This window comes from Nomascus leucogenys, chromosome 4 (genome assembly GCF_006542625.1).
Source record: "Nomascus leucogenys isolate Asia chromosome 4, Asia_NLE_v1, whole genome shotgun sequence".
In the NCBI taxonomy this organism is placed as follows: domain Eukaryota; kingdom Metazoa; phylum Chordata; class Mammalia; order Primates; family Hylobatidae; genus Nomascus; species Nomascus leucogenys.
The window spans coordinates 131,759,925-131,770,274 of record NC_044384.1 but is presented as its reverse complement, the minus strand read 5'-3'; the positions used below and the strand labels follow the sequence as shown (position 1 = coordinate 131,770,274).

The 10,350-nt window shown below is 44.5% G+C and overlaps 1 protein-coding gene across 1 annotated transcript in view; it reads left to right on the top strand.

The window, feature by feature from the left end:
• The first annotated feature begins 591 nt into the window (after positions 1-591).
• LPL (lipoprotein lipase) overlaps positions 592-10,350 on the top strand; it is a 29,350-nt gene continuing 19,591 nt past the window's right edge. Inside the window, exon 1 of the mRNA XM_003256730.4 lies at positions 592-1,340. Coding sequence (XP_003256778.1) covers positions 1,253-1,340 — 88 coding nt within the window. The 5' untranslated portion in view covers positions 592-1,252. The remainder of the gene's footprint in view (positions 1,341-10,350) is intronic.

The following is a 10,350-nucleotide window of genomic DNA, read 5'->3' as shown; positions in this document are numbered from 1 at the left end:
AAAGATATTTAAAAGTATTCCAAGCATTTTGGCAGAAAAGCATAGTATCCAATGTTATTTTTTTCTTATTTTATGCGCATGCCTCTTATCCATTTAAAAATAGCTTTGTTGACCTATAATTTACACACTATATAATTCTCCCATTTAAAGTGCACAATTCTGTTGCTTTTAGTATATTTACAGAGTTGTACAGCATAAGCATAATGTAATCTAGAACATTGTCATCAACTCCCCCCAAATCTCTCTATTCTTCCCTTCCCATATTAATTACCCAGCCCCAGGCAACCACTGATCTAGTTTTGGTCTCTATAGATTTGTCTATTTGTGGACACTTTAAATTGAATCATACAATATGTGTCTTTTCTGACTATCTTCTTTCACTTATCATAACTCAATACGGCTTTAGATTATTTGACCTCGATGTTCTGCCTCTGAACATAAAATATTATCCTTGCATTCCTTGATGAGTTTGAAGATTGAGAATAATTTGCATGAGACAAAAATTAGAAACTAGTTAGAGCAAGTAGGCTTTTCTCCATCACATAAGCTGATCCATCTTGCCAATGTTAAAACACCAGATTGTACAAGCACAAGCTGGGACGCAATGTGTGTCCCTGTATCCCTACATTGACTTTGCGGGGGTGGGGGTGGGGTGCGGGGTGAGTGAGGGAGGACTGCAAGTGACAAACAGGATTCATCAAAAGAGAGGTGTATTAACGTGCCGAGGAAATGTAATTTAACAGCTTAACTTTCCCTCCTTGGAAAACAGGTGATTGTTGAGTATTTAACATGAATGGATATAAACCTGTATTTGGTGCTTAGACAGGGGGTCCCGGGTAGAGTGGAACCCCTTAAGCTAAGCGAACAGGAGTCTAACAAAGCAAATTTTTCCGTACGCCCTTTCCCCTTCTTCTCGTTGGCAGGGTTGATCCTTATTACTGTTTCCTCAAACGTTTAGAAGTGAATTTAGGGCCCTCCCCCCAACTTATGATTTTATAGCCAATAGGTGATGAGGTTTATTTGCATATTTCCAGTCACATAAGCAGCCTTGGCGTGAAAACAGTGTCAGACTCGATTCCCTCTCTTCCTCCTCCTCAAGGGAAAGCTGCCCACTTCTAACTGCCCTGCCCTCCCCTTTAAAGGGCGACTTGCCCAGTGCCAGACCGTGGCTCCAGCCCTCTCCAGCCTCCGGCTCAGCCGGCTCATCAGTCCGTCCGCGCCTTGCAGTACCTCCAGAGGGACGCGCCCTGAGATGGAGAGCAAAGCCCTGCTCGTGCTGGCCCTGGCCGTGTGGCTCCAGAGTCTGACCGCCTCCCGCGGAAGAGTGGCCGCCGCAGACCGTAAGTTTCGCGCGGAAACTCCCCTCCACCTGCAGACCCGGCGGGTGGCCACTGCCACCCGAACTAAGGATGCGAAGAAGGAAGTTGGAAGGGGCTGTGGATGCGCCCGGGGGCTCTCCCAGCCTGGGCTCTAGCCCCGAAACGGTCCCTGGAGTGGGATCCAGGAGGGGCCGGGAGGGAATCTCCTCCCGATCGTGAAGCGGCGGCCCCCAGTTCCCGCTTTTTCTCTCTCCCGGGTTCCCGCGCTATCCCTTCCACTCTGGCTGGGACTGCGTTCCCGGGCGCTCGGGCACCGCCGGGGAGGTTCCGGGGTGTGGGGGGCGGGACGGCGGAGGCGGGAGTAAGGGCCCGGCTGGCGGTGACCTGCAGTCACCTCGCTGCCGGAGGGGCCCTGGAATGAAAGGCGCGCGGGCCAAGGTGACCTCGGCTTGGCTGGCGCTGCGGCTCAGCCCCCGCCCGGGGACTCGCGGGCCGATCGTGGCCCCTTCTGGGGAAGCCGGGGCGCGGGGAGGCGTTCCAGGCATCTCAGCCGCAGGGGGCACGCTCGCCCTCGGCGGGGACCCTCGCTCCGCTGTGGGAGTGGCAGTGGGTGTCGGGGTGGAGAAAGGACGCGTGGCGCGGAGTCCTGGGGACCCGGCGTCCCACCCGCTCTGGAGCGCCCGGGACTCTCCCCAGCTTCCAGGCTCGCATGCCCCTCTTTTCTTAGTGCCCTAAGAACCCAGCGAGGAGCTGACTGTCCCGAAACCGTGGCGCAGCCACCAGCAATCTGTGGTCGCCGACTCGGGGGTTGCCAGGTCTGCACTTGGCCACCCTTCCTGTCCTGGGGGCTGAGGCCAGCTCCGGGCGCCCGGCCCCGCGGCTCGGCTGCGAGCACGTGGGGTTGCCGGGCGCCGCGGGGAGGCAGCGGGCACAACCGTGGTCACCGCCGCCAGGGAACCGCCCGCTCGCTGGGGTCCAGGCGTTCGGGGCCAAATGAGAATGTCTCAGACCTGTCCACAATGGAGGCAGCCTGCTTAATTAGAACCTCGATTCAGTTAACATGCAACAGCAACATAGAGAGCAGCTGAAGCCATTCATAACAAGCGCCAACATTTCCTTTTTTCTTCCTTGCTAGAATTGCAATTAGGGCGGTGTCGCTTGGGTGTGCTCTCAGGCGGCACGTCCCCAGAGGTTCAAGTTATGATCCAGTCTGTCCATGGCTCTGATTACCGCTGAACGTTTGTTTTATTTTGGCATTAATTTGTGAAACATTTTTGTTAGGTTAAAAAACAAAAAGTTGGCAGGAAGCAGTGGCTCACCCATGTAGTCCCAGCACTTTCGGAGGCCGAGGCCGGAACACAGCTTGAGCCCAGAAGTTCGATATCAGCCTGGGCAACACAAGGAGACACCGTCTCTATAAAAAAAAAAAAAAAAAAAAAAAAAATACAAAAATTAGCCGGGCGTGGTGGCCGGTGCCTGTGGTCCCAGCTAGTCAGCAGGCTGAGAGATCACTTGAGCCAGGGAGTTTCAGGAGACTGCAGTGAGCTGTGATTGCCTCACTGCACTTCATCCTGGGTGACAGTGTGACCCTGTGCCACGAAAAAAAACAAAAAAACAAAAAACAAAAAAAACCCCACTAAGTATAGATTCCAACAAAGCAAAATTGGATAAGAAAAAAAAGTATTGGCCGGGCGCGGTGGCTCACGCTTGTAATCCCAGCACTTTGGGAGGCCGAGACGGGCGGATCAACGAGGTCAGGAGATCGAGACCACGGTGAAACCCTGTCTCTACTAAAAATACAAAAAAAAAAATTAGCCGGGCATGGTGGCGGGCGCCTGTAGTCTCAGCTACTCGGAGAGGCTGAGGCAGGAGAATGGCGTGAACCCGGGAGGCGGAGCTTGCAGTGAGCCGAGATTGCGCCACTGCGCTCCAGGCTGGGCGACAGAGCGAGACTCCGTCTCAAAAAAAAAAAAAAAAAAAAAAAAAGAAAAAGAAAAAAAAGTATCTTTTCTATTGGATCAGTTTGAAAACACTGGAGAGTTGATGAGAAAGTCTTCAACGACTTATGTGGGGTATGTTTCGTATGTTTCCCCTCGTACTGCTTAAAGCTGACAAGAAGATGGTAGGAGCCAACTCCAAATTCTTATTTCAGAAAGCACGCCACAGAATAACGTTATTTTCATCGCAAAACAAGCACCGAAATATGTCAACACATTCAAGTTTTTGCTAGGCTCCCTTACAGGTTCAAGACTCCCTAAATTCTTGGGAGTCAGTGTCACCTCTCTGGGTTTAGGTTCCTCAACTCTGCAATGAGTTTGGATGAGGCCAGTGTTCTCTGAGGCTAGTGTAACTCTTGCCTCTTTAAGTGGACACTTATGTGATTAATTAGTTTAACTGAGTTGTAGCCAACACATGCTTTTCCTGGCTGTAAATATAATTAAGGAAGGATTATTTCGAAGTAGACTGGAAACGATGCCCTCCCATCCCCTCCACTTTCACTCTACGCACCCAATATATCATGCCTCTCCCATCACAACAACTTTCTCCCTCTTTCCCCTCCACATGCATTCATCTAGGACGGTAAGAATTTCAGGGAGAGAAAGATGCCACCGTGGTAGAAAGACAGGGAGCACCTCCGCTGGGCTCTTGAGTTTACTTATTCATTGTGGATTCTTTCTAACAAGAATATGAGGACCAGAGGCACTGCCCTCAGGCACTTTGTCCTGGGAGCCACCACCATCTCTGCATGGCCCCAATTAGGAAATGTGAAGAGCTAGGAGAGGGAGAGTATGGTCAGTGTTTAGCAGCCTAAGTTCCACTTGCCTGGCCATCGTGAATTTCCAGGCTGTCTTCTGAGTTGAACAAGATGACAAAGGAGAGCAAAATAGCAGATGTCACTGAAGGAGAGCTCAGCGAGGGAGTGATTGATTAATAGCTGTATTGAAAGGTGGGAGTCAGGTATGGGGGAAGAGCTGCGATGGAAAATTTTCGCTTTCTTTCAGCAGCCTATTTTTAACTCAGCTTTCTGTTCTTACTTTATTATGGAGGAAAGATTGGGCCATACAGTTTACTGCCTTATGCCAGATTGTTCAAGAAAGTGCCTTGCAACTTACAACATTTTGCAGCTAGTTTCTTCTGTGACCACCACAAAGACTGCATTGACTTAAATATGAAGATGTTCCAGCCATCAAAATGATGGTTGGCGACGATTTTGGATCACAAAGTGTAAGGGAAGTATTCAAGACATGGGTATCTTGATTTTTTAAGGTCTGGATGAAGAGACCATTTGGATTTACTCATAAGGTAAATTCCAACTTTTATGGCAATAAAAACAACAAAAACACTTATCAGTGTAAAGCTTTGGGATCATTTATCCATTAAATGAGTTTGTCACCACAGTGAACTAACTACCTTTTATCAACAGAGACTTTCTAACCTGGGAGTAAAATCTTTGTCACAGTGCTTTTGTCACATTCTCTCTTTGCAAAAGTTGAAGGCTCCGTTAGTTTCTGAAGGACGAATAGGATAGGGTTCCAACTTACTCAGAGGCTAAGAGTTTGAAATTTACTCTGAACAATGTCTGTTCACTAGACTGCGTGACTGCACTTTGCTGTCTTGTGGTCATTTTAAGATTGTCTGTGTGCACTGACACCATTTGCGTACCCAACAATAGATATCTACTAGGAAGGAAGGAATGGATTATCTTAGGTGCTATATATATATGTGAGTTCTGCTGGAAGTGAGCCTATTAAACTTGTGCCAATTCATTCCTTTTGTTCTTCCCAGACTGTTCTCTCAGAATGATCAAATGCTATCTAAGTAGTGTGGTGATTTTGACTGTGTGAATGAATAAAAGAAAGTGTCTCCCACCATTATTTGACAGTAGAATAGAACAAAGATGACCCAGTTGGCGTGGCCACACTTTGTCTAATCCAGCCACCTTGCTCACAGCACTCAACCCACTTTGGTGTGTGAGCTCATCTGTATTTTCGTAAATGCTGAAGTCTCTTTCTATGCAGTCAGGTAGGGGTAATACCATTCTGCCTTGGATTAATTTGAGTGTAGTACAAAGTTTAGAGAAGCTTTTAAGTAGCATGAAAAGTCGGATGCTTTCGGAGGGATGGTGGTGAAGGTAGGTAAATGGAGCTACATTTAGAGATCCTCAACAGCCCTTCATTCAAGATACAGCTATCACGACAATAATGTACCTTTGAAAAAAAATTGGCTGCAGAATTAATTATGGTGAAAAATCATATAGGAGTTAGCACTTACATTTTAACTAAAAAGAATAGCGTCCCCATGTTTATTCAGCCTTCCCTCCAATAAAACAATTGTTGGCAAAGTAACCATGGACTTTCATTGTGTTAGTTTGAGACAACTGGATGTTTCCATTTGCCATCCTCAGCAACAAGAAGAAAGTAGTCTCAGATTAACCATGTAAACATGTTGTATTTCACTTAAAAAATCTTGACTTAAATATGCCTATGTGATGACACTCAACTAAATTATTTCATTAACCAGTCCACATGATCTCTTTAAATAATGATGGCTTATTCACACTTGATGGTTTAATTCAGTGGGGCAATTTTAACACACATCTCTGAACCTATTTTTTAAACCCTCTTTTCAGTAGTGTGGAAGGTTAGCCCTAATATTGGAGAAAATTCAGGGTAAAATTCAGGTGATTCATACAGGATTTATTTTTACTATTCCATTAATAAAACATATTTTATAAAAATAAAAAGTAGGCTGGCGCAGTGGCTCACGCCTGTAATCCCAGCATTTTGGGAGGGTGAGGTGGGTGGATCATGAGGTCGGGAGTTCAAGACCAGCGTGGCCAGGATGGTGAAACCCCATCTCTACTAAAAATACAAAAATTAGCCAGGCGTGGTGGCAGGAGCCTGTAATCCCGGCTACTCGGGAGGCTGAGGCAGAGAATGGCTTGAACCCAAGAGGCAGAGGTTTCAGTGAGCCAAGATTGTGCCACTGCACTCCAGCCTGGGCGACAGAGCAAGACTCCATTTCAAAAAAGAATAATCAAATAAAATGAAATAAAGTAAAGCTGCATGTTAGATAAGTCAAGAGCATTATTTACATTAGAATACCTGAACAGACCAATCAATTCAGTCTGATCATGATATTGATGTTTTTCTTCACCAAATCGACCACATCAGTAATTCAGTTTGTTCTTCGATCTCCTACAGACACTGCCTGAGTCGATAACTATGACTATCAGTCTCAGAGAGCAAATGAATTAGTGAGGAAGCCCTTTAGGAGTGAGAGAAAAGGGGAGAGAGAGAGAGAGAGAGAAAGGGGTGGGGGGTTAACAGGAGAACAGAAATTCCAAAGAGAATTGCATTCTCATTGAGTTCTTGTACCTCATGTCATTGCATAAATGTTCATCTTACTCACGTGATGATTTTGATCTGCCTTTAAAGCAGCATCTGTTGCTTTCCCGGGATGCTCAACGCTTCCCTCTTTCTAGCAACAAGAATTACCAGTCTTCCCCTCTATACATTTATCTTTCTCTACGTGCTTTAACTTCTCAGCCTAATTTCGTCTCTGTGAGTTATTATCTATGTTAGAATAAATTCTTTGTCTTTGTTTATGCACTCAGATTTGTAGTTATTTATTTAGGAATTTAGGAATAAAGATTCCATAGTCAGGAAAGGCATAATTTATAACTTGCGTGTTACCCAAAACTCTCCCCTAAGGGCTTAATATGGACATTTCTGATGAGGCCTGATTGGCAGGTGGTACGGTCATGCTAAGTTAAATTCAGAATGAAGGCCTGCCTTTCCTTCCCTCCTTCCTTCCCTCCTTCTTTCTTTCCTTCCCTCCTTCCTTCCTTCCCTCCTTCCTTCCTTCCTTCCTTCCCTTTCACCTTCTCCTTCCTTCCCTCCTTCCCTCCCTCCCTCCCACCTTCCTTTTCCCCTTCCCCTTCTCTTCCTCCTTCTCCTTCCTTCCCTCCCTCCCTCCTTCCTTCCTTCCTTGCCTCCCTCCCTCCCTCCTTCCTTCCTTCCTTGCCTCCCTCCCTCCCTCCTTCCTTCCTTCTTTCCTTCCTTCCTTTCTTCCTTTCCTCCCTCCCTGCCTCCTGTACTCCTCTTCTTTCTCAATTCTAAGGTGGCCTTAATTTCTAAGGGACATGGTAAAAGACAGTCTAGTTGGATGAGTGCAGTCACTAATATTATTTCCATGTATGGAAAATAACAGTTTCTTTAGTAACAGTTGCATCAAATCAGTTCAACTGGTGCCCAATAGCAATCACAGGATGCACTGGGACAACTAAATATACTGACTGCCCCACAGCCAGGGTCCATCGTCCTACCCATCACTACATGGTCTAAGTCAGTTAGTAGAGAGCTGATTGAAGTTTGGGAAGCACATTCATCTTTAGGACACTGAGACATCATCGGGGGGTTGCAAACACAGGTAGTGTGAAAATTATCAGAACATCCAAGAAAAGGAAAGTTTGACTAAGTGCCAATAAGATTTATGATTTCATGTCTGACATAGAATTGAAACCATCACATAGCACATAGAGTGGTATATTTTCAGGGCAAATGAAAATCATTTTCTTTAAAAGTGAAATGAAAGTCTCTAAATACAAATTTACTAGAGGATGTGTAAATTTCCTACTTTTCATTACATACTCTGGACCCAACAGACGGAAATTGGAGCTGTCAGTGAGCCATACGTGCAATCTGGTACAGGATCTAAGGATTGAATAGACTTTTTTTCATGGAAGTACACAAAGCCAGTCTCAGTCATTTCAAAGAAAATTTGTGGTCATTTCAAAACCACCAGCAATTCCAGGCACACCAAGTTGCATAATTCTAGGGGAAAGTGGACTAAAAGTGAATGGCAGCCTCTGGAGTTGTACTGAGCAATACTCTTAAAATGTCAATTTGGCAAATAGGTGGTAAGCGAGATCTGTCTGCCAGATTGTTCACATCATCTCTGCTTTAAAAAGATTGATAATAGAATATGTTAAAATAAGACTTGTGGAGAGGAGGTATGAGCTATTTAAGGTGGAAAGGTGTGGGAGATGGTGTAATTAGTTTTAAATTTTCTAAGCACTTTTTAACGGGAAAAGAAGTTCTTGGGCACTGAAGGCAGAATTAGATTAAAAGTATTCAATACTCTTTTCCATTATCAGAGAAATAGTAAAGTTACTAGAGGGCTTTCTGGTTGGGAAGGAAGAAGGTGACCAACATCTTCAAATAAAGATGAGAGGTAGAGCATATATTTGGTGGATGGATGGATTCACGTGCACTTTTACTATATGCAAATGAAAACAGCTTTAAAGATGAATGGTTTAGCACAGACTCTTATTTGAATAAGTGATCTTGGAGTGTTTAGCCATTGTAACAAAACTCCTTTTCTCATAATTAGAATCATTAAGAAATTTCTCCTACATTTTAGATGATGGAGGTGTCTGTGCACGTGTGTGTATGTGTGTGTGATCAACTCATTGCGTATTTCTTAAACCACAATATTGTTAAAGGAATTTTAGAAAATAATTACTCAATAGGAAAATGTTGGCCAATCCTCAGATAATTAGATAAGACTGATTCAAATGCCTGTACTTCCACTGTTGTTACTATGACACTCTTATTTTTATTTTTGGCCTGACTTCTGCAGTTATTTTGAAATTATAGATTTTTAAATTTTGAGTTGAAAAAAAAGCAAATTTAGATTAAGAAATGAGAAGTAGTCCCCGCAGCCGCATGAATCTCCTGAAATTTTGAATGGCAAAATCTAAAATCTACAAGTTATTACCTTCTTACAGTAAATAGGTGGATTTTATGGGTTGTTTTCTTTTTTTACTTTTTTACGTGAAAAGGAATTAAATGATTTCCCTTTAACATAACTTCCCTTTGATTGTGCTCTGCTTCGTGAAGTCTGATTTTATTTGCAGTATAATTTACTTCAACTAGTCACTGTACCCGATGAAGATTCAGCAGCATTTATAACTATTGTCCATAGTTTCAAAAACTAGGTTGTCTTTCTCTTCTCACCAAGTTTGGGATTAACTATGAAGAACCAAAGTGAACCCTTTCAACAACAAGCTTTGCTGTGGTTTTCAAGTTTTGCCTTTGTGTGGAAGATTGTAATGACATAGTGGGAAAAGAAATATTTGGGGAGAGAATTAACTATGGCTCATACATAGCACGAGTATTTCTGAACAACCTACTAAATTATTTCTTAGAACATTTTGAAGTATATCTTGCCATAGGAGTGGGAATAGATTCATACAAAAGCCTCCTCATGCTTCCAACTTTTCTTTAAAAAATATTTTAAAAATTATTTTATTAAAAATAGAGGCCCAGTCCGATGGCTCACATTGGTAATCCCAAGCACTTCAGGAGGCTGAGGCAGGCAAATCACTTGGGCCAGGACTTTGAGACCAGCCTGGCCAACATGGTGAAACCTCATCTCTACTAAAAATACAAAAATTAACCAGGCCCTGTAATCCCAGCATTTTAGGAGGCTGAGGTGGTTGGATCACTTGAGCCCAGGAGATAGAGACCACCCTGGGCAACATGGCGAAACTTCATCTCTACAAGAAATACAAATTAGCCTTGCGTGGTGGCACACGCCTGTGGTCCCAGCTACTCAGGAAGCTGAGGTGGGAGGATCACTTGAGTTCGAGGGTGCAGTGAGCCAAGATCGCACCACTGCACTCCTTTGGCCTGGGACACAGAACAAGACCCTGTCTCAAAAAACAAAGCAAAACAAAACAACCCCCCCCACACACACACACAAATGGTGGAACTATAGCACACAAGAGCCATGCATGAGTCAGTGTTCTCCAGGAAAGCGAGCTTCGAAGTGGAACCGAGAGACCTGGTTCTGATCCTCACCCTCCCACTAATACCAGGGTAACCTTGGCCAAGTCACTTAAATTCATGTCTTGAGAGAAGACAGAATTAACTAAAGAATCCCCAAATAGCACTTCCCTTACTGGAAATCATGAACATACACACACACACCCTGACTAAGGAGAGCTTCAAGAAAGGCTGGAAGA